The sequence below is a fragment of the Melanotaenia boesemani genome, chromosome 19 (assembly GCF_017639745.1).
Source record: "Melanotaenia boesemani isolate fMelBoe1 chromosome 19, fMelBoe1.pri, whole genome shotgun sequence".
NCBI classification, from domain to species: Eukaryota; Metazoa; Chordata; class Actinopteri; order Atheriniformes; family Melanotaeniidae; genus Melanotaenia; species Melanotaenia boesemani.
In genome coordinates this window covers 22,884,421-22,909,636 of record NC_055700.1, presented here as the reverse complement: position 1 = coordinate 22,909,636, position 25,216 = coordinate 22,884,421, and the positions used below count along the sequence as shown (strand labels likewise).

Below are 25,216 nucleotides of genomic sequence, written 5' to 3'. Positions count from 1 at the left end.
ATTTATACAATTCATTTATAGATTTACTTTTTTTAATGTTATATATTTTAATTTCCTAGTTATTTATTTGCTTTGTTGCATGTTTCTGGAAATTCTTCTGTTGTAAAGTTAAACATATACCAAAATATTTTCAAAATATTGTGAAATAGTAAAATGTTCTGCCTGTAATTCATTTTTTTGTTGGTGTAAACATTAAGGAACAAAAATTGAAGTTACTTTATTCATTATATATTTTTTAAATTAATCGGCCGATTAATCGGCCTTTGGAAATATTTTCTGCCAAATATCGGAATCAGCATCGGCCTCAAAAAATCCATATTGGTCAGGCTCTAGTGAAAAAATGCCTGAAACTGCAAGGGTTGGGGTGGAGATGTGGGGTGATCAGGGAGCGGAGAGTGGGCTGGTGGGTTGGAGGCAGAAATGATTCACAGACAGCAGCTCAGCAGCCAGTAACAAGATGGAAAGAGAGATTCACTAAGCACTTAAGCCACTGAGTGGTATTTGAGGTGGAAGACTTTTTCCCTGCAGAATCTCCTCAGCTACACAAGAACAAGATGGTCTTGAGCCATATCAGTCTTAGCCGTCTCGCGGCAGGTTGTGGCAGCTGCAGGAAGTGCTGCTGTAAGCTGCCGCTGCCTTGATTTGAGAAGCTGTCTGTCACCAGATGAGGATCAGCAGGTAAAGAATAAAGTCCAGTTTTACTTCAAAAACCCTTCAAAAGCACAAATCCATCCATTGCAGGAATAGTTCATCAGAAACTCTGTGAAAGAACAGAAGTCTGAAACTAGCAAATCTACACCATACAAGCTCACATCCGTTCATAAGTGTTGGTGGGCGTGATTTTCTATGTCTCAAGGCGAGGACCTGCTTATTTGCATCTGGAGGGAGAGGCTGTGAGGTTTTTAAAATATTCTCATGACATAGAGAAGCACAAAGTATGGCTCTACATCACGAAATACAAAACCTGATTTTACCCTTTTGGTGGGCATTTTGAGTCATTTTTTACCCACAAAATCCTGTTGTTTAAAGAAATTTAAAAATTACTAATTTTATCAACAGTATACAGTGCCTTGCAAAAGTATTCACCCCCTTGGCCTTTTACCGAATTTGTTACATTGCAACCTCTAATTTGAATATTTTTCACAAATCAGAATTTTATTTGATGGATCTGCACAAAATAGTACAAGTTTTGAAGTGAAATGAGAAATATAAATACATAAAAGACATTTCAAAAATAAAAAACTGAAAATTGCCATGTGCATATGTATTCACCCCACTCTGTTATAAAGGCCCTAAAATGCTCTGGTCCAACCAATTACCTTCAGAAGTCACACTATGAGTGAAACAAAGTTCACCTGTGTCCAATCTAAGTGTCACATGATCTATCAGTATATATACACCTCTTCTGAAAGGTCTCAGAGGCTGCAACATCTAATGAAGGGGCGCCGCTAACCAAACACCACTATGAAGACCAAAGAACTCTCCAAACAAGTCAGAGACAAAGTTGTTGAGAAGTACAAGTCTGGGTTAGGTTATAAAAAAATATTTAAATCTTTGATGATCCCCAGGAGCACCATAAAATCCATCATCATCAAATGGAAAGAACATGGCACCACAACAAACCTGCCAAGAGAGGGCCACCCACCAAAACTGACAGACCGGGCAAGGACGGCATTAATCAGAGAGGCAGCCCAGAGACTGAAGGTAACCCTGGAGGAGCTGCAGAGTTCCACAGCAGAGGCTGGAGTATCTGTCCATAGGACCACAATCAGCTGTACACTCCACAGAGCTGGGCTTTATGGAAGGGTGGCCAGAAGAAAGCCATTACTTTCTGCTAAAAATAAGAAGGCACGTTTTGACTTTGCACAAAGGCACGTGGGAGATTGTCAAAATGTATGGAGAAAGGTGCTCTGATCAGATGAGACTAAAATTGAGCTTTTTGGCCATCAAGGAAAACAGTATGTCTGGCACACACCCAACACATCCCATCACCCCAAGAACACCATCCCCACAGTGAAACATGGTGGTGGCAGCATCATGCTGTGGGGATGTTTTTCAGCAGCAGGCACTTGGAAACTGGTCCGAGTCGAGGGAAAGATGGATGGTGCTAAATACAGAAGTATTCTTGAGCAAAACCTCTATCAATCTGTCAGTGATCTGAGACTAGGACGGAGGTTCACCTTCCAGCAGGACAATGACCCCAAGCATACTGCTAAAGCAACACTTGAGTGGCTTAAGGAGAAAAATGTAAAGGTGTTGGAATGGCCTAGTCAAAGTCCAGACCTCAATCCAATTGAAAATCTGTGGTCAGACTTAAAGATTGCTGTTCATAAGCGCAAACCATCAAACCTGAAGGAGCTAGAGCAGTTTTCCCTTGAAGAATGGGCAAAAATCCCAGTGGCAAGATGTGGTAAACTCGTAGAGACTTATCAAAAACGACTTGCAGCTGTGATCGCTGCAAAAGGTGGCTCTACAAAGTACTGACATTGGGGGGGTGAATACATACGCACATGGCAATTTTCAGTTTTTTATTTTTGAAATGTCTTTTTTGTATTTATATTTCTCATTTCACTTCAAAACTTGGACTATTTTGTGCAGATCCATCAAATAAAATTCTAATTTGTGAAAAATATTCAAATTAGAGGTTGCAATGTAACAAATTCGGTAAAAGGCCAAGGGGGTGAATACTTCTGCAAGGCACTGTAGGTGGTTTTAATCCCAATTAAGTAATACTATGTTGTTTACAGCTCAAAACTCGCATTTTAGGGTGCACTACCCCTTTAATGCCACCAAATGGGGATCACACCAAATAATGAATGTTAAAGCTCATATATTTTGTTCAACAATTAAATTGCCAAGTATAATATTTGTGCCTCATTTGTTAGCTAGTCCCCTTTTAGCACTTGTGTCAAAATTTGATCATGATTAAGTTGATATTCATGCTGAAACTAAGTGGAAATGCACTACTGTGGGATTAAATTCAGTAACTCAAACTGGGAAGGACAATTAAAGACTCCCTCTGGGCTGGTGGAACATTGTTCTGACCTCTGCTGCAATCAAACTGTCCTGCTATATTCAATTTCATTACATTTCTAAGTAGGCTGAGTGAAATCAGTTATGAGCAGATAAACTAAATGGATTTAGAAAAAAGAAAGAACGTTCCATATTGTACTATTAAGCTCAAATCAGGACAGTTTCTCTCTATTCTGCCAACGACCTTTCTAAACTCTTTGATCAGGCTGACTTGAACGTTATTGGGAATAAAGTGGTATCACTTGTTATACAATACTAAAGGAGGGAAATGTGGGTATATTTGCTGCATGAGTTGTGTGATAGAATGAACTGTAGTTAACACCCTCCTCTTAATCCTTCTCCCCTCTGTTTTATGCATAGTAATAAAGTATGACTATTAGTGGCCAAAAAGTAAAGGGGTTTGTGACATCATAATGACCTTCTCATCTTCAACAGTAAAGAAAACTCTAATCAGGTAAATTAATTAGTATCAGATTATTTGTGTCCTGTATTAAGCATTTTTCCTATGACATTTTCACAAGATTTCACTTGATTTCTTGAAAATACTGTACGTTGTAAGGAAAGTGTTGTTAACTTTTGGTTTGAGTACTATAGTTGGAGATTGTTCCATGTGACTGTATTCATTATCTTAGTACACTTATCTAGCAGGATTCTAGTAGATCAAAGTGTGCTTTACTTGTACATTGCATTTGGAAGCAATTTCCATTCTTTCCATTTGCTTCTTGTATATTTTTTCCTATATTTATTTGTTTCAATCTCAGTTGAAGATGTGTAAAAGACATCTGTGTAACAATCATGAGGCTTGTGCCTGTTTATAAGGTCCATTATAGGTGTACTGAATATGTAGCTCCTTTTATATTGCTAAACATGTGCAAATCACTTGAAGGGAAATGAATGAGCCTGTAATAGTTTTGACACAGTATAAATACATGCAAGGGCAGTATTTTGAAGGTTAATAAGGATCATGTTCTTGGCATTTAAACACTGTGGTGAAACCTTGTAGTTAGCAGGGAAATGATAGTATTTGGAGAAGTATTTGTGATGATCATTTCTTCCTCAGCTGTGGTACAACATGTTAGTCTGTGAATAAGCTTGTTATATTAAAGGTAAAAACATCAGAATTTTCCTGTATGAGGTAGACAGTATATGTATAGCTTCTGTGTCACAGCTAATATCTCCAGTTAAAAAATCTAGAGCTCAACAAGTGAAAAAAAAGGTGAGATACCTAAGGTAAGATTTCTTAGCTCTAACTATAGTTTGTGTTCATGAAAACTCCTTAGCTGAATGATATTTTAGATCTCATTGAGTGTTCAAGAGTATTTTACCTGGTGTTGCTAACTGTAGCAGCTAACTGTAGCTAACTGCTATGGTAGCTAACTGTTTCAGTGACTTTTCTAGACATTTAAAACTGTGTGGATTTGTCAATAAAACCAAGTTAAATGTAGTACACTCACTAGTTTTTAGCATCATAACTAACTCTATCTCTGGATGCTTACTCTAACATGCTAACTGTGAATGCTTCATCATTGTTTTATCAAAAATTAGCATGTTGAAATGTTGTATTTAGTAACAATGGATGTTTTACCTATTGTAACTGTGACACTCTTACGGAAATGAGTTTCTATCCAAGTATTTGATCAAATATCAGCTCTTAACAATGAAAAATTGTTCATTTTAAAATGAACTTTCATCTTAGAGTTAGATTTAACTGCATATAATACATAATGCATAATAAAGGAGAAGTATATTCAATAATCATTCTTATGCACTCAGATTAAATTGACTCCAACTCACAGGAAGCTCATTCAAAAGGCCAAAATGTATACCTTTGATTTCATTTGGAGCTCCCCGAGGAAATCATTCTGGTATTTCAAGATGAAGTGTAGTGTTGCTAATCCTGATATGCCTGAGTGGATGCTAATTTCATTCTGTGAACTCACAGATGGATTGCTAGGTCTAAGAGCAGGACTTAGGGAGAGCTGTACCTCTGTAATAATCACATGCAATCCAAATGTAAAAATAAAATAAAATAAAAAAAAATAAAAAAAATCTTCTGTATCAGCACTGAAACAGTGCAATTTACTGTGCAATTAAACACAGTATGTTCAAAACACATGCTGTATTTTTACTTGGCTTCATTTCGTGTGCTGTTTGTGTGTCAAGGTCGTGCTATGTCTTTGGGGATCCATTTCCTATATGAGGAAAGAATGTGAATAAGGACTGCCATATCTTTGCTGCTGTTTGAGTCATGTTATGTAATGAGCTTCCTCTGCTCCCCACAGACTAGATGTCATTATGGAGATGCATTACCTGAATCCCTTTACCCTCCTCTTGCTCGCATTTGTTCGGCTTTATGCATCTCTCAGTAGGTCATTAGAAATGGATTATAAGACATTTTCCTAAGAGAGCAAAGCTCCTGATGACCTCCCGCCATTGTTTTAAAACTGGACTATATGTATCATTAAATACATAATCCCTCCCATGACTCATGTCAATAATCTGTGGGCACTGGGTGCAAGTGAGTAATACCTAGTTGGCAGGGAGAAGTACAGATGTTGTTTCTGTGGTATAAAAATAGAGTAAACATCCAGCAGATATACTCAATGGTCTTGACCTGTTATCGAGTGTAGAAAGACACTATTCATTAAACTATTAACTTAACAGGCCTACATCCTTTTACATGTAAGGGTCTTTTAATTCGTGAATGAGGGTTTCTGATGAGTGGGTGATTACCTGCCACAGGGCTTCCTCAGGCTAGGATGGTAATATGTTAACAGGCCTGGTGCCATGACGTTGACAGGGCAGCCACCGTTGTAGACCTCCTTAGCCCAGTCCTTCAAAAGAAATAAGCTAATAAGCACAGCATTATTTCACAGCACAGAAAAAATACAGCTACTCATAAAAACTTATATCTACTACTTTAATATCAGGTATGATGGGCCAATCCTCAGTCAAAAAGGAAATTATCAAGCCCAGGCTCATCCTTCCCCAACATCCCTTTTTAGTAGACTTACCAGTGCCTGTTTGCAAATTACCAAATTGTTGTATACATACATATGACAAATTATAATAACTACATTTTTTAACAGTGCAAAGCAAAGTAGAACCACAATAAATGTGAAAAACTAGCCTCCAACTGAAAGAGTTAGCACCCTTAAATACAACTTATGATGGAGTTCTGCATCTACAAGTGACATGAGACAAATATGCCTCATATAAGAAATTCTAAACTAAGCACAAAACTAATGAAATTGTGTGACCGATCATTCCCCTCCCCTTTAATTATACCTCATTAGAAAGCCTGATTAGCAACCTTTACCAGGAGGTATAACTTGTATGGATCGTGCTTCTGTGGAATACAGCTAAACATGATACAACACAACAAAAACTTGGGCTAAAATGCTTTTTTTTTTTTTTTTACAAGACAAACACCATCATGGATACCGTTTTACTTGTTGCCATTCTTTGTTGGCTAACATCACTTGGTTAGGTTTATCAAAACGTCAGGTTTCAAATTAGAAAATGGTTTCAGAACTAAAATTAGGACGAAAATACAATCTTTTTACAGCGGGACCATTGCCATAGCCTTACCCTTTACATGAGCTGCTCTTACAGTCACAAGACATGCACATTAGCATCTGCCTGCATGAGCACATTTCGGAGGCGGAACATTCTCAAAATGAATATATGTTCTTTAGAAGTCTTAACATGTCTATGTTTTTGATGTTTTGCAATGTGAGAAACTGTCACATACCTTATGATAAAAAGTTATAATATTAATATATTTTCAAGGTTTAAATAATGTTATATGCCAAGTTGTTCTTTACAAATTAGAGCATGCTTTTGCTTTGCATGATGTGAATCTGCCCCAGCTGCGATGTCAAGCAGGGGGTGGATGATTAAGTTTCTAGCACATTTCACATTGAATCACGTTCACATTGATGAATCACATTGGTGTTCAGCACCAACATTACAGATGGTGGCGTTATACAGCTGACTGCCAAAGAACTAAGTTTAAACTCAATCTGACTAAATTTTGTCATCGACATCAAATTTTGTAAATTGTTTCTGTTTTATTGTCAATGCCGCTTGGTTAAAGTTGTCCATGAAACAGTTAAAGTTGTTTTTCTGGCCTGCAAAGTACATTAAAGATGAAAGGGATTTTTTTAAAGTTGGGATGTTCATGCCTTTTTTGACTGGATGGGAGAGAAGTATGAAACAGCCATAAAAAAAAGGGATCCAGAGAGTTAAGCAGGATAGACAGAGAAGGGCAAAACTGCACACGGCTGAGAAGAAGACAGAAGGAAATGAGTGTGAGGAAGAAAGATGAGCATTGATCAGACACAGGAAAGCTTGAATGTGATGAAGACAACAAAACAGAGGATTCAGCTGCATGCTTTTGATGTTGGATGTCTGCAGCAGCATACAATATTTTCAGTTAATGTCCATATTCCTTTGATAAAAGGCATTAAACAGGGGCATAAATTATTTGACACACTTGACTGAAAATTTCTATTTTTTTTTAGCTATATCAAAAATCAAAGCTAATGAAGCAGTACCATCTCATTTGCAGATATTTACTACAACACAGCATGAGGCAGCAAACAGGCTTTCACTCCAGTTACACTGAGATTGTGCCATTTTTCATTTCTATCACTGAGAAAAAAAGTGAAAATGTACATAAAAAAGAAGTGACAACTGTAAAATTTCTAAGAGTTTTTCTGGAATGGTTTGCTTGAATCCATTTACTAATGAAAAGAAAATTGTGTTTTAATGAGGCCTTCATATTGCTCTCCCATTCCTCCCATTAAACTTTTGCCTTTCATGTAATATATTCAAGATCCACCCTTCTTGGCTTACTCATCCAACAGGAAACTCTGTCCTAACTAAAAATTTGATTGCTCTGTGGTAATTTGCCCACATCAACCTCCAGTTTTTTTTTTTTAAATTGTAATAAAAGTGGAATGAAAGTTAAAATGTTTTCAACTTGCAGGTTTGCTAATTTCTGTTTCCTGAAGTAAATTTGGAATGATTAATTATTATAAATTGCCATAAAAAAAACCCCCAAAAAAACAAAGAAAGATGGCAACCAACAAATCCAAGTTTTCACAAGTGCAGCTTTACTTTTTCCTTCTCCCTCATCAGTCAGCTTTGAACCTAAAAATGGCGTCAGCACTGAGCTTCATTATCAGTAATGTAAAATCATATTGTTTCCCTGAATGCTGCGGCCTCAAGTTTCCTTCAGGCAACATCCCATTGCATCTTCCCTTTTAACAGCACAGAGCATAAAAAGCAGTTGAGATCCTATCACCATATATCTACTTGATTAATGTCGTGTTTCACAGTCTGCTGATGGATGCTATGCATCATGTAAAGGAGCTAAATAGCCAAGTGTGAAACATGATTAGGGGCAAGTAAAGTATTCACAGCATGTAAAATGTTTTCTTCTGGTAATATGGCAATATCAGTGGCTAGTGTGTGTGCATAATCCCGCTTTTCAGTCTGCCTTTTCCATGCTTCCCCTCCACGGACTTGTTATTTATGATATTTTATTTATCTGTATGTTTAGACATCGAGCTTTAAAATTTATCTCAATGAACTGGTTCATGTGCGGTCCTACTCTGTCCATAAAACATACCAGATATTACTGAAACTCTTCTTTTTGCATATTACAATCACATTTTTAAATAAAAGATAAGAAAATTTGATGAAATAATGACAACTCATAACCACATGTATTTCGTGTAATGACGTGATATTACAGATCTTTTCTCAAATCATGCAGAACACCCGCTTTGCTTTACTTTTGCATGTGAACTAACTATATGCCAATTTATTATTATTATTATTATTATTATTATTTATTAGCAAACAAAAACAGAGTTAAAAAATAAATAAAAAAGAAGGGATTTCTGCATCTGAAGTACTTACTTTCTCTTCGTAGTGGATGCAGGATGCAGCTTCAGGACCAAGATATTTGACCAGACTGGAAAGCACAGCCGTTCTTCTTTCTCCAGCCTGCAGACAGAAGGAAGCAATGGTTCCAACATGGTAGCTTCACTGCACCCACTCCTAACACACAATCTCTGCAGCACACTGCTGAATTATGAACGCATATGAGGGGCTTTGCTGGGTCAGAATGGACTTCTGGTGAATAGGCACAGCAGCAAGGTAAAGAAAATAAAATCAAATAGATATCTATCTATGTGTCCGTCCATCCATCCAGGTTTCTTCTGGCATTATAAAGGGGAAACATAGAACAAAAAGAGGTTGAATGGGATATATTTTAAAGGCAGTGTGCAGTTTCTGTTATTCTGTCATAGAAAATATTTTTCTAAAAGTAAATAAATAACTGAAAAACCAACACAAATTGCACATGTAAAGCTCAAATTTTCTTCACATAATCATCAGCTCAGGAACCTTTATGAAGCTAAGTTGCATCACAGCAGTTCTTTTTTTTTTCTTTTGGTATAAACAACATGGTGACATGTTATAGGACAACAAAGAGAGAAGGAACATTAAGCAGAAAGAAAAAAAACTAACACAACTGTTGAAAAAGCAAAGTTAATTTTCCCTTACTTTCTATAATAAAAAAAGACTGAAGTGATTAAAGAAATAGATGACGAGACCTCTTACAGGTTGCATACAAAGATGGCAAGGAAAGGTAGGTCAGGGACTTTTTTTTTTATTGGTTGTCACAGCAACATATTTGTACAACAACCTCTGTAGCAGGTAAACTCAAGATTAGCTGATGGACTTATATGTTGTTTTATTGATAATACAAAATGTGGCCTCTTCCCATACTCTCTAAAACCAGACCAGTCAATCGTAAATTAACCAGAATCCCTTTATTTACAGACTCTACACAGAATGTGCTCCTAGTCGCTTGTTTCTGTCACAAAGTCTGTCAATGCTAGGCTGGAGAGGGAAGACAATCAATTGCATTGACCAAACCTTGCTTCAGAGCATTTCATCCTCTTCTTTTTTGTTGAGCTGGAAAACTGAACTGACAAGGGAAAGGTCATCAGCTGTTGGCTGGAAGATTGCAGTACATGTAAGAAAGGGGGGGTCAGCGTTTCTGTGCTTGTTCTTAGTGATGCTTTCATCTGATTAGTGGAAAATATATCTTATATTGATTACTGCTGTTAAAACCACAAAGAGAATCAGACACAGCCTTACTTTACTATGCATAGTAAAACTGAGGTGGGGAGAGAATTGTTGGAAGTCAGCTATCATATTTAGGTCTGTGTTATCCTTGTTCAACAAATTTTGGATTTATAACAATGATACTCTGAGATGATCTGAATTTATCTCACATTCACATCAATCATTAGGGCTAGCTAAAACCTCTCCGAGCAGCCCTCCCTTCTCCTCGGGCACAATCAAATAATACATGAAATAAGACAGAGAAGAATAAAGGCAGAAAAAGTCCCTAAAACGTACAAACCATGACATAAATTAGCAATCCAGTTTTCAAAAACTTCACCCACTTAGATCACATCCAAGTTTCAAAGTCTGGCCCAATGTTTTGCCTGCAAAGGCACCACGCTTTGTATGGCCACTGCTGTATTGTTCTCCTCAAAGCCCTCAAGATACTTTGTGTAAGCCATTTGTGCTTCAGAGAGCAAGGTTGTTGTTAGTCGAGCGTTGTCTTGATCGTTAGCTCAAAAATATAGTTTTTGAAAGGAGCCTGGTGGCTTTGAAGAGTTCATAGATGGTTGCCTGTTACCCATCAGATACGGCTATGCAGCAGCAAGGTCTGAGTGTCTTTAGTCTCAATGCCATTTTTTGTACTCTCATTAATTTTCACTTTAACCTGTATATAAAATGACTTTTATATGTATCACTAGAAATTAATAGCCACTCTCAAGTTATACTCTTCACTTTTCTTTCATTTAAATTCATTACCCAGCAGGGGTCACAACATGTATAACAGGGGCCTGAGAAGAAAACTACCAGAGATGCATTTGGAGGAATAAAATATTTTTCCCATACAGAGGATATGAATAAATAAATAAAAATGAATATTCTATTAATAAATCCAAGACAGACACAAGAGGCAGCAGTCAATCTGAGTAACTGTAGCTTCTACTCATAACAGCTTGCATGCTGCAGAGCAGCAGAGGCCTGGGGACCAAAGAGGACAGATCATTATAAAGCATGCTGGCAGATGCTGCAAAATTATCTAAGTTTCTTTATCTACATGTCACTTTAGCTGTGCTCACAGCACTCCCTTTTGAGCTGTAGCTAAAAGTCTCTGAAATGTGCAGCGTATGGAGGAACAAAGATACTACTGCACAAGTTCACAAATATCACAAGATTGCCGGCGATGTTAATTAGGAATTTGGGTGAAAATAAAAGCTTGTGGGGTCCCACATTCTGTCAGTTAGACTCCGTTAATGCAGCGTCAACAGTCGGCAGTTGTAAAAATACAACCATAACATCTAAATCAAGAATTTTAAAAACAACATAATCACATTATGTGAACTAAATCATGTTAAATCGTACATGCTGTGTGTAATTATAACCTTTATGTTCACTTACATCAAATGCTACCACTATTTCCCTTCTATTTAGAAGTGGAGCAGCAAGCGGAGGTTAATTATTTAGCACCCTGTGCAGCATGGCCCCGCAGGGTGACAGATACTCCAAAGCTTTTACTTTAATAACTGTGACGCAAAAACAACATGAACAACAATGTCAGATTTCAGCGTTTAAATGTATTTTCTTTTCATTGGGTAAAAGTAAAAACAAAATGAAAATGGAAATGGAAGAAAATAATGTGAGCATTCTTTGTCCAGAGTCTGCATAAAATGATGAATGACAGTTTATTTAATGTTACAAACCACAGGCTATAGCTAGAAATGGAGAATAATTCCAGGAACTGAAGCTTCAAGATCATTTACTGGTATAAACTCACTAGCTATGAGATTATTTGTTTGATGACCACTGAAAACCCGGTGGCTAAAGTTTTTGCCAATTAAATCTCCATTTTTAGAAGGGTCTGAGTATTCTGCACATACAGTACAAGCTTGTCTTGAATTACCAGAAACTTAACACTTACACTAATAGCACCTGGTGTCCACTGCAAATTGTTTTTCAAATAAAGTTTTGGAGAGCTGAAAAGAGTTTTTATGTCCTGGAGTTATAGTGAGCTGGCAGCAGCCCCTCTCCATCCTGAATGCAATTTTCTTAATGTTGCACTCAAGTAAAAATGTCATTTTGACTATGCAAATCATGTGGCCATTGTCTGCACACAAAATGAAACTAAGCCTTACCTGAGACGTGCATAAGAATCAGACAAGGGACTCTTTCATGATAAAATCCCACATATACCATTTTGTGTGTAACTTTGTGTTTTTGCATATGTGTTTAAATACGCACACAAAAAATAAAAAACTGAAGATAATAAATTTGCACAAATTACAGACAGATTTGTTTACCTTCAACCTTACAAATGTGATAATTTGTTAAAAAGCTCCTGCACATACATATCACTGAGTATTTGTGCGCAAATTGCTTAATATGCAAAAATAAAACTACATTTACAGACCAGTAAGCTTACATTTGCATGGAAAACTCCTCACGCCTCAAGTGCTGCCGGAAAGCTGGACTATCTGAATTTTAATAGGATTTTCTTCTAGTTATTTTAAAGAGGGAAGGACACTTTTTATGAGAGGTTCATGATTGGTTTGATGATTTGTCTGATCTCATACTTTCCAAGAACAGTTGAACATTTGAGCCTATCCAAAGCAAACCAGAGTGTATATTAACTATAACTATACTTTATTTTACCATAAGTACGTATTTTGACTACCCGAAATCAAAAATAAACTGCAACAAAATTAAATACCCTGCAGAAAAGGCATAAACAATAAAAACTGATATGTTTATTTTCAAGTTAAATATAAAAGAACAGCATTACAAAGTCAGCAGTCTCAGGAGTTATTTACGTTACCTCCATGGTGGTCCAGTGAGTGGCCTGCTTGCTGGAAATGAAACCTACAAGAGCTGCATTACCCTGGGGGCTGGTGGCGTCAAAGGTAACACAGAATGGACAGTCAGTGGAAGATCCTGCCACTATTTCTCCAGAGAAACCCTTTTCCTTCCAAAAAGCCTGCAAAGAAAAGGAAAAAGTCCAGCTTAAATCGATAATGATGTCGTTTAATGCTGAACCCAAATAGAAAATATGTGTACAGATGCATAACTAAATCAGATTGGTAAAATTACATTTAATTATTTTAGTACAAAAAGAGAGGATTTTTTTCTGATCCATTATTTAAATCATACCAATTGGTTTGGTACATTTGATTTGAACTAACACAACTAAATTTTACACTTTATTCTTTTTTATACTGTCAACGACCTCAGTAGCAGGTGGGAGATCCAGCCTGGTCACATCCTCATGCTGGTCACCAGCATGGTCACATTTTGCTGTGGGATGGCATCCCATTCTTCAACCAGGAGTTGTTGTTAAGCAGGATCACCTGCATGGTTGTGTTGGTCATTCTCGCACATACAGCACACCCAAGCTAATCCCACGAGTGTTCACTTAGGTTGAGGTCTGGACTCAAAGACAGGCCACTCCATCAGTGTTATTTTTGGCAGGCATCTCAGTTTTAGTCTTTCTTTTAGTCTTCAATTTTTATTAGTTTTAGTCACATTTTAGTCATTTCTAAGTTCAATAGGTTTAGTCCAGTTTTAGTCGACGGAAACTCAAAAAGGTTTTAGTCAAATAAAAAAAAAGTATTAGTTTTTCAACAAATTAATTTAGGTCAATAATACATATTAAAAAGTGGAATCAAGGTTGACAGGTTATAACAAGTATTGCAATTCATAAACAAGTTAACCTTAATGCGGTTGCATAATAACCAGATCCTTTACCAAACTGAGCTTTAGCCAAGACTTTCCCATCAACAAGGATGCAATGCTGCCGTGCTATACTTAATTGCTGTTGGGCAGAAACCTTTTATTTCTATATTTAAACTTTTTTAATGAATTGATGCCCTACTTCATCGAACAAAAATGTCACACAAGAAAATCTATAAGTTCAACTCACATTGTGAGCTTGTTGTTTGGTTATTTTCATTAATAATTATAAAATTAAAAGGAATGGTTTTAGACTTAGAAGGTTTCCCAACCAACAGCAAATACTTTCTGATCTACTTTGGGTTGTGCATTGCACAGATAAAGTGCTAACTGTGGAATCAATTACTCCAAAAAAGCAAAGCGCAACAACATCCCTACTTTGGTAACTGGCTTTATTTCTGACAATAGTCATAGCCAGTCATATTTGTGACTGGTACACACCTGAAGAGGCCTGATCCTTACAAGATATACTGCGTTATAAAGGTGACTAATCAGGCTTTCCAACAATATATTATACCACATCAATTGGTATTATTCAAGTTGAGAAATAATCCACCAAACACAAGTTTTCTTACTTTTTGTTCAAAGTTTATTTCAGCTATAACAAATACTAACAAAAAATGTATTATGGCATAGTTTGAGGTGAACTGCTCCATGTGATGCAGATACCCATTCTTAGTGTTTTCTGGGTGACTTAAAGAGCAAGCTGAATGGAAATGAAACAACCAAACAGGCTTAACTCATCTCAGTGTGTGATTGGCTGGTTTAGTCTATGTTTAAGGTAATTGAGCATGTTGAAAGAGCTAACTAAGAATATCTCAGCAGAATCCTTGGCAGAACAGGCTGGCCATGTTGAAAAGTTGAATACCATAAACACTAAAAGATGTAAGCACGTTGAAAAGAAGTCTACAGGCTGAAATATTAAATATCTTCACAGTGTATTTATGATTTCACATTGTTTCTTTGTGGATGACACTCGGCATATGCTCCAAACACCTCAAGACATTGCAAAGCATAAAGTGAGTATAGAAAATGGATGAATACGAACCAGCTAAATCAAAGTGTTTTTTGGGCCAACGAGAGTGTGATTGATTCTTTTATTTATTTATTGGATGATTTGTTTGGATCTTAACTGTATGTCATTTTATATTGTATGTTTCACGGTGAGTGCTATGTAGTGATTTTATTGACACCCTCTGGAAGCCCAAACAAACCCTTAATAAATTACTCCAACTAGAGACAGATGTCAGCTTTTCTGACAGGAAGTGCAAACAAATTGCATTTCACCCCCCATCCGCTAGGGGCTGGCTCCAAAACAGAGTTAATCTCCATAATCCATTAATCCATTTTAGGATTAATAGGTCAAGTTTACCTTCATGACAACTGTGAGGGGGGTGAATTTTTTTCTAACTCATCCGTTTGGATGTTATTTAATCTTAAAATTCGGCATAATTAGGGGCGTGTCCTTTTGATTGCCAGGTATCTAATATCCGTGGAAAGAAGGGAGAGTGCAGCACAACCATGGTTTTTAGCTGGCTAACAGCGCGCCTTAGCGTTAGCCCGCCTACCTCCGTTAGCTGGTTAACTACCATTAGCTCCAGGTTAGCTCGGTTAGCTCGGTTAGCTCTTAGCTACAGGCAGCTCAGATTTTAATGGGTGTCAATCCTCCACCCCTACCTTCACAATCCCCCTCTCAGCTCCAACTCTTTGCCTATTTTGGGATTTTCCAGGATTAACAACACGCATGACGCTGCCAAGATGGCGGCGGTGTGAACTGCCCACTAAGCTTGAATTCAGCTCTTCAGAAATCTATGGGTGACATCACGGAGGCTGTTTGTGTGGCGTCACAGCAGAGAAGAGCTGTATGGACTGAGGAGGAAATGTGCCGGTCAAGGAACCGCCCACACCACCGACAGTGGACTCATGCAAGGACATTACTAGGAAACATTTTAAGGATTGTGACCGGAAGGTTATTATATACTTTTTAAAATAAACTGTTTAAAAGCTGACTCTTATCGTGGCTTTAACTCTACTCACCCTGACTGAAAGAACTTTGTTGGTCGTAGAGGCCTGGGTCTCTAAATCCCCAGATGATGTTTTATTTAATCTTTTTCTGGGTAGGAAATTTCCTCAGTCACCGACACAAATGCATTCTTCTATGTGTATTGAATCTTCATGACTGTTTTCAGTGATTCTTAATAGCTCAGTAAGGACTTTTATATGAACTTCTGCTAGAAAGCACTGGACCACTTGAAATGAACTTTTTAATCATGCATTCAACAGTGTACCAGTACAGCATATTTCACTCAAGGGCTTGTTACTTGTCATTATATCAAACCCTGTATTCACTCTTGAAAGTTTGTGTGTGTAGTTTACAGCACACCACATGTCCTTTAAAAACACTTGATACACACTGTGGTTTCAGTTAGTATGAAAAAAAACTATATATTCCTGTATATTGGACTCTGAAGTGTTGATGTGTTGTGAGTCAAGTTGTATTTTGTCTAAATGGCTGAATGGATTGAATAAGACATGGAAGAGAAGCAGACATTCATTTACTGGATTTTGACTGAAGGGAGTGATTTAAAACCACTACAGGTTTAATCCCATCTAAGACAGAGGAGAGCCACCACAGTGGTTCGTCATAGCATCCTGTAAGCAGCAGATTGTCCATGTAGCACGGTTAAGGAGAGACCTGTGTTAAAATAGCTGTGATAGATAAACTGGTGCTGAATAGAAGGGTGATGGAGATACCAGATCCAAATTGCAAGCAGGCGAGAGTGTAAAAGAAGAGAAATGCCAAGGCTTAATGATTTCTGGATGACTGAGAACCCTCTGAGCTGTTAGAGGGTGGGAGGGTGTCAAACTCTCAGCTTAATTAGTCACTGTGTTTGTCATTGAGGATCATGTTTACCTCTCCCTTGAGACCAACAAATGTTTCATAAAAAATTTGGATTTAGCTCTCTTTAATACGATTCAGCCTGCTCTGCTGTGTGAGAAGCTGCAGAAATTCCAGGTGGATCCCTCCACAACCACCTGGATTTACGACTACCTCACAAACAGACCACAGTTTGTGAGACTGAAAGGTTGTGTGTCTGAGATGGTGGTCAGCTGCACTGGAACACCACAAGGGACTGTACTTTCACCATTTCTATTCACGCTGTACACCTCAGACTTCCAGTACAACTCTGAGTTCTGTCATCTGCAGAAATACTCTGATGACTCAGCAGTTGTTGGGTGTATCAGTGATGGACAAGAAGCAGAGTACAGAGAACTGGTCGGTCAGTTTGTGAAATGGTGCGGTGACAATCATCTCATCTTGAATACCAAGAAAACAAAGGAGATGATTGTTGACTTCAGGAGGAACAAGAACACACATAGAAGTGTTTCCATCATGGGAGAGGAGGTGGAGGTGGTGGAGGAATACAAGTACCTTGGAGTTCAGCTGGACAACAGACTTGAGTGGAAAAGCAACACTGAGTACATTTACAAGAAAGGTCAGAGCAGACTCTACTTCTTAAGGAAGCTGAGATCTTTTAACGTCTGCACCAAAATGTTGCAAATGTTCTACAGGTCTGTTGTTGAAAGTGCAATCAGCTTTGCAGCAATCTGCTGGGGCAGCGGCATCAGAACCAGAGACTTGAAAAGAATTAACAAACTGATCAAGAAAGCCGGTTCTGTGCTTGGAGTAACTCTGGAGCCGCTGGAGTTGATCATCAAAAAAAGAATTCTGTACAAGCTGACGAAGATAATGGAAGATCCTTCACACCCTCTACACAACGCCGTAACGAAACAACAGAGTGTGTTCAGTGGGAGGCTTGTTCAAGTCCGATGCAAGACAGAGAGATACAGAAGATCCTTCCTTCCAGCAGCTATCAGGCTGAAGAACAAAGCCCTTAATTAATTAATGTGATTGTTTTACTTTACTAAAAAAAAAAAAAAAATTACTACTACTACAATATTGAATTTCCCTTTGGGATTAATAAAGTATTTTTCATTTCATTCATTTCATTCATTTCATATGCTCTGTGTTGCCTGCTGGCAACCTCATGTAATAATAAGTGCCTTAAATGTACTGGCAACAAAAGCTTTGGGGCAGTACAGACTGTTTTGATTCAGCACCAAGAGTTGCTTAGTTTGACTTTTATTATTTAAGCATTGTCATACAAACTTCATTAAAACTGTGTTTGCATTTGCATGACATCAGGCATCAGCTAACATCAAGCTCTATCTAAAAGCGAGTTCTGTCTCAACAATGTAACAATGAGACCATGACGATATATATAACTGTATATATAAATTGTAAATATAAACAGCTCTGATACCGTCACCTTTTCAAACAGTGACTGAAACCAAACAAAAAACAATGAGTAAATAAAATCTAAGAAATAAACTTGATTGTCATGTTTGTGACTTTCCTTCACTACCTCTACAGCCACCTTATCAATGACCTTGTCGCCTGGTCACACTTTAAGCAAACACTCCAAAAGGGCATCTGCGGCGTTAGGGTGTAATAAAGTTTCTACCAGTGAGTGTAGGTATTTTGGCCATACAGCAATATTTACAGACCTAATAAAAAGAACAAGTTGCTCTGTGCCTGACTGTAGAAAGCATTACAGATATGAAAAAGACTGCAGCTCTTCACACTAAAAGCACTAGAAATAAGTCAACCTTCCCAAAACTCGGTTAAAATACCAACTTTATAGTAACAATTGTGAGATTAAGGCTTGAAATGAGGCATAAATTCTGGGTATGGTCACTTTGAGGGACCAGTAAATATTGTGGCCGCTACCCAACAGCTGTGCATTGTGCCCTCTGGAACTCCATCCATTCCATCATAACTCATCAGCTCTGGCTCTGAAACCTAACATGGTGACAACCATGATAAACTAGATGCTTTAAACTGGTAGTTTAAAAAAACCCATGGGTGATTTCACAGTGGCTATGCTCACCTTTGACATACAGCCTCTGGCATTTGCTTATTACTCTTCTCTTTTTGACGTCCAGACATCAATTTCTACATAATGTGATGATTCAGCACCTATAGGCGTTGCCCTAACAAGCAACCCATCACGGGGGAGTGTTGTCACAGGTAATTGAAGAGACAGATGCAACAGCCAGCCCGAGGCTCCCTCCAAGGGCTGAGATTGTAAGAGGGGCCAAGCTGGTGCTTCGAAGATTGTCCCTCAATGTGGAGATAATCCAAGGCAAAAACGCAGACTCATCTATTCATGCTGAAAAATGTTAAATCCTTGGGCTTGCACAAGTGATGTGACAAAAGGATTCCAGCGAACTGCTCAGCAGTGCTCTCCTAGAGAGAATTCTGCTGCCATCTCTTATCAAGGGGTCTCAATAATTTCTTCTGGTCATGGGCTTTAACGCAACATTGGCTCTTAACCACTCTAATGTTTCCGCAAGGGATCCAGGAAGAAAGACGGCAGTCTCGTGTTCTAAACTGGCTCTTCTGCTCTGATCACTGGGGATAGCTGTGGTTTTTTAATGTCATTTTAAAAGGAGCTGCTTGTATTCTCTGAACACTGTCCTCTCAAGCTGTTTTCAGTCAAAACAGCAATGCTGTTTGCAAATACCTCTTGGAAAAAGGTGAGAATAAATTGAGTTTACAACACATACTGAGGCCGGTGGCAACTCTAAAAACAAGAGCTAAAAAAACCCTCTTTGATCTTACAACATTAAATGACCATTGAATGTTTCAGCTCACATTACCTTGTTGCAAGAGTAAAAAACATTTTTTATAAGCCAGTCACATCAATTCTCAGACTTCATTCTCAAATGTGTTTAACAGAACGCCACAGACATGCAGATTCTGACTTATCGTGCTCATTTGCATCTAATCACACAGCCTTTGGAATTTATTAATCTTTCAGGGCACAATGCTCGTAAAATTTGATGCTAGTGTTTCAGAATTCATCATGCACAAAGATCTCAAATGAATAAATAGATATTTTTGTAGAACCTTTTTACCCTTTTGAAATAACACATTTCAAAGATAATATTTCTAGTAAAGGCTGTGACCACAATGTGTTTTCAGTACAAACAGACCATTACCCCAAAGTTGAAGTCTTTAGCTCAGTCATGCAGGTCTGCTTAGATTCAATGAGCTTTGTGTGTTTTCAAGCATAGGTGCCTTTTCCTCAGGTCTTGTAAGTAAATCTCAATGAATCTCTAAGGTGAGAGGGATGCAGATAAGTAGACTACATTACGCTTCATCGCACTTTTTAGTATTTGGTATTAATGGTGACTAGTGTGCAACCTAATCTAAAATACTGACACTCTGAATTACTGTCATGCCCCAACATTTGTAAAATGTATGTTGGAAAAGACTGGCTGAAGTCAGATTTGATTGTTAATCAGTGCATTTAAACAGCCACAGCAGTGCTAATTAGAGCGAAAACAGTGGGGGAGAAGGGGGGTGCTTCTTACCATCAAACTGCATGTTTAAAAATTTTGAACATAAAAAGAATGGAGCATTTAAAAACAAAAGATGAAGTAGGCAGAGTTAATTAGAAATGAACTAAATCAACACTGGGTTTAGCTTTAGATGTCTGCAATAGAAAGGACTAGGACTTCCAACAATGGCAAGATAAGAGAATTCTGGAGGAGATAAGATTGTTTTGTGACTTCCGAAGACATTCCAGAGTACTTTCAAGTTCACATTAGCGCAGCAGTACGCGTCTACTTGCATTTTTAATATAAGGCCATACGACAGCAGCAGCAGTGGCGATGCGCCTGCTGAAGCAAGAAGCTAAAGACAGACCCACACACCCACAAGAATCTGCACTGCTTTTTTAAAAACACTTGTTAGACATTTTGCCTTTATTTAACAGGCAGTAGAGAGTGACAGGGGACATGAAATAACAGGGTTATGACAGACAACAACCGCCTCACAACCTTCTATTCAACTGTGGAAGCTGCTGTCATGTCATATGTACCCCAACCGTCAGGCCAGCGGGGAGCCGTCTGCACCTGTTTCAATCGATATTTACGCTTTTTGTCAGTCCTGACTCCAAATATCTTACTATAGTAGTTTCCAATCTGTGTTAGAGTAGTGTGTCACACAAGACAAAGTTTTGCATGTATTTTCATTTGTATGCATGACATTTTACCTTGTCTACTCTTAATTTGATGCCTATTTCAGGGATATGGAGCCTGCCTCCTGGCCTGCATCACATAACTGCAATTAGTAAAAGCTCTTCAATCATGTGTAAGACTGCTGACTCCAAGCAGAAAAACAGGAAGAGAAGAGTGTAATGTAAAGCATATCCACAACCAGGGAACAAAATTTATCACAATCCAAATACATCTTGCCAAGGCACCAAGAAACACATCTAATAAATGTCTGCATGAGCACTAATGATTCTGTGTTCATTACAGTTGACAAATTTAATCTACTAACAAGGTGAACACGCATTTTGTTAATTAATTGTGTGATTGTAAAGTGCAGAATGAAGACGGAACAAATCAAATAATGTGTGCTCACAGCTCTGTTGTGGAAAGTGTTGGGATCTATAAATGTGTGTCAAGTCATTTATTTGCTGGCTGAGGGTGTTGCTTACAAATACATATTTGCAAGCAATTCTCCCCCAATTTCCGCTGCTGGGAAAAAATCTGTACATTGCTAAAAAAAACAAAACAAAACAAAAAAAAAAAACATCTCCTGTATGTAAATATAATTGAAATTCAGGGAGCCATGTCACCAAACTTTAGTATAATTTCAGATTATTAAGGAAAACCAATTGCAAATTTGCAACCCAAGCAGCGTACAGAAGCCCTGTGGGACCCACGAATGTGGTGGAAGCATCAGTCTTGTGTAGAACTAATGGAAAACCACCATTTCTGATCATGTAAGACAGCTTGTAAAATGTTTGTGAAAATTCAAGTCTTCCATAATGAAAAAAATATCAAATTTGCCATGCATGTTGTATGATATTACTGTTGTTTACTGCCTGTCTAAAAACACTCTCCCACATTCAGCGCATTAGTCACTTCCAATGCAACATGATGTCCGTACATGGCTGCCGCTTTTCCACTTTGTAGCTTCAGTGCTTACTCAAAAACTGACAGGTAACAATATTAATTGTATGATTTAAGAAGTACATCACACATCAGTTATGAGAATGGAAACAAGCTTTGGCCTGTATTTTTTAAGGAACATCTACAATTTTAAAGCTAAGCACCCTTCGTACAGTATTAGCCATTAGCAAGTCAGCAGATGCTGGTGCTATAACAATGTTCCTGTCTGTCTCAACTGATGATTGTAATCAACCTCACTGTTCCCCTGTACTACTATTGTTTAGTTCAAATTTAAACCAGAATTTTCTCTAAAAATTAAGACAAAGACAAAAGCTACACAACACAAATGTTCAGAGTTTCCATTCAACACTAAAGTAGCCAGCTTTAGGAGAAAAGAAAAGGCAAAACCAAAGAGAGAAACTGAAACAGACATGTTTATTTTAACTGGTTTGATGCACACGAGCAAGGCCGTGTAGAGTCACAAGAGGTTTGTTGTACCGGACACATTAACAAAGCACTGTAATTCAGTAGAAATCCTTACCAGAAACAAATCTCAGGAAGGGAAACACAACATCAACTGTAGTGAACATCCACAAGAGGACAATGGAGAAGGCTCTTCCATAATTACTTTCAAGTATTACCTGGTAATATTATATCTGGAGAGACGAGGGTCAGGTATGTGGTTTTACTTTCAAACAGGCCAAAAACTCTCCAGTAAACATATAATCTTTTGTGCAGTAGTTGAATAGTGTCCTCTCTTTTGTTTTTTCTTTAAATTTTACTGTTTCCATTAGCTCTTTCTTATTTGCAGCTTCCTCAATACAAAACCACTAAATCAATCTCCTGCCATGTCCATATAGTATAGTCTGCTTTGTCTGCAATTAAACAAAAAGCTCCACATGACACCACCTTAACTGGATCACCAATTTTGACTGTTTATAACATACACATGCAAAACTACGTTACTAAAACAAAAAGTTATAGCTTAGATAGATACAGTATTTCCTCATAACATTAAAGGTACAGTGTGTAAGAATTACTGACATCTAGTGGTAAAGGTGGGCAAAGAAATGACTTCAAATGCAGAGCACAGTTGTGAATGGATGGTGGTTAGTGTCAAACACACAGTATGTTCTAACCATTATTTAAACAAAGGATGATTGTTCAAAAAAGATCTCTGGTATCAGCATAAAATGTGCTTGAGATGTTGGGTTAAAACAGGCTACATACTGTACATATATGTTGAATATGTTTTTGATGGGGTATTATTGTAAAGCTGATTTAAAGTTAAAAAAAAAACAGTAGGTGAAATAAGTGAAGGTTTCAGCCTTTACCTTTTTGATCCTGGTTTTGTTGTTTTATTTTTGTTTATTTATTTGTTTGTTTGGTACATGTGTTGATGTTTAAGTGTGAATAAAGAAAGAAAGAAAAAATAAATGGCTCATTCTCGGTTTTTACACATATATAATATATTCTTTCATTGACCTTTGATTTTGTTACACTAACCTTTAATGAATAATAATTTTCTGCTACTTACCGTCTTGTAGGTGATAATGAATTTTATCATATGGCCCACAGGCATGTTCTGAGTGAGGAATTCTCTCATACTGGGCAGGGCTGGTTGGTAGTGGATCTTTGCTGGTGAGAAAACAAAAATAAAGTATTAATTATTCATTTTAATGTTAATCCTCCTTCCCTGGTCTTATCTGGTTTAATATAAACATCACCATAAAACATAAAAAAAAATCTATACATTATTAGAGAGACAGAGTTCAAGCAGGAAAAAAAGAAAAAAAAAAAACTAAAACAACTGCAGACACTTGAGCTAATCCATCTATTGATCAGGATGACATTCATGGCTTTGTTAATAAATCCCCATGAAGTAAAGTGAGTGTGCCTGTTGCCTGGCACCAGAGGTCTAATCACAGCACTTTACATCTGTAAAAGCTCCATCTCAGTAATGTGAAAGTAGTTAAGTAACTTCCTCAGTATCTTATCAAAGTAGTGTACTCTATGTCACACACGAGGAAAAGCCAGACTCTTTCTGTGCTTCTGGCACATGAAGCAACATCTGGCCAAACGCCAGGCTTTTAACAAATGAACCAATGGAAGATGTGAAACATTTAAAACTGTCAAAGGCCTGTCAGCACGCTCAAAATAATGCCCTTAAAGCTGAACAAAATTCATGAGCCTGAAGCTGTAAAATTGAATAACAGTGACATGATAAGTGGCACCAAACTAATCCAACATGGTCACCTAGACGTTGCAATGGCAACACTGTGTGCATGACATAAGACCTGTCAAGCTGTTTCATATCCATAATCCTACTTGTTTTGACAAAGCTTTCTCAGCTGATAGCAAAAAGTACTTTCTACTTTATTATTTGTCTGGCAGCTCTTGAACAAAGAAGATCTATTCTGGCACTGCATGCTTTTGAACACAAAAGTGCAATGATAATATTGTCGTGCGCTCAGGCATGCACAAATCTGCACAGACACTTTTGTGGAACTTCATCACAATTCAGCATCAGTCAGATTAATAGGGTATTAGTAAATAGGTACAGAAGATGGAAAAAGACACAGCTTGATGGCATAAGATTTAGAATACAAAAATGGTCTTGAAAGCTCAAAAATAGCTGCATTATAAATAGCGGCTGCAACTTATCTTGCAAACAACTGTCAGCTATTTGCAGCAGTGAAAAATAAAGAGTAGCACCATGAATTATTTTAGGCAGCCACCGATTTCTGCTCTCCGACTTTTGAAGGCACCTTACATTTGGCAGCCTCTGAAGACCTCATTAATCATTTGTGTCCACAGTGGAGATGTAAAAACTGTCCCTGTCTGACAAAGATGGGGTAAAAACTCTTGAGAAATGACAAAATGTCATCAAATGTAAATGCACTGTATACTGCATTTTGTATTTACAGGCTGAGTTAGAGAAGTCCATCTGGTGGACAGCCAACACCATCCCTGATTAAAGTTTTAATGTTAGCCCCAGAAAGTTGCAGTTAATGTCAGAAAATTAACCTTATTGTTACTCTATTTAGCAATGGGAGATGATGTCAGAAGGAATGCATCATATTCATATGCTTCATAGTTAGTAAGAAGGCTCTAAGCAAAGGCAATGTCCTCCAGTCCTAGAACCGGCATAGAGAAATATCTTATAATTTCATTGTCCTCAAAGGTTAAATGTCACAATGACACACTGGGATTTGTCTTAAGCTGGTAACATTTTGTGGCTTTTGACAAATTATCATGGCAAAAATTCTTTGTGTGACTTGTT

The 25,216-nt window shown here is 37.6% G+C and overlaps 1 protein-coding gene across 2 annotated transcripts in view; it reads right to left on the bottom strand.

The window, feature by feature from the left end:
• si:ch211-127i16.2 (probable flavin-containing monoamine oxidase A) overlaps nucleotides 1–25,216 on the bottom strand; it is a 64,794-nt gene that overhangs the window by 11,248 nt on the left and 28,330 nt on the right. For both annotated transcript variants that reach the window (XM_041970987.1, XM_041970988.1), the window contains exons 8-11: nucleotides 23,471–23,571; nucleotides 12,992–13,150; nucleotides 8,965–9,051; nucleotides 5,767–5,867 (exon numbers count right to left, since the gene is read on the bottom strand). In XM_041970987.1, the coding sequence (XP_041826921.1) occupies nucleotides 5,767–5,867; nucleotides 8,965–9,051; nucleotides 12,992–13,150; nucleotides 23,471–23,571 (448 nt within the window). The remainder of the gene's footprint in view (nucleotides 1–5,766; nucleotides 5,868–8,964; nucleotides 9,052–12,991; nucleotides 13,151–23,470; nucleotides 23,572–25,216) is intronic.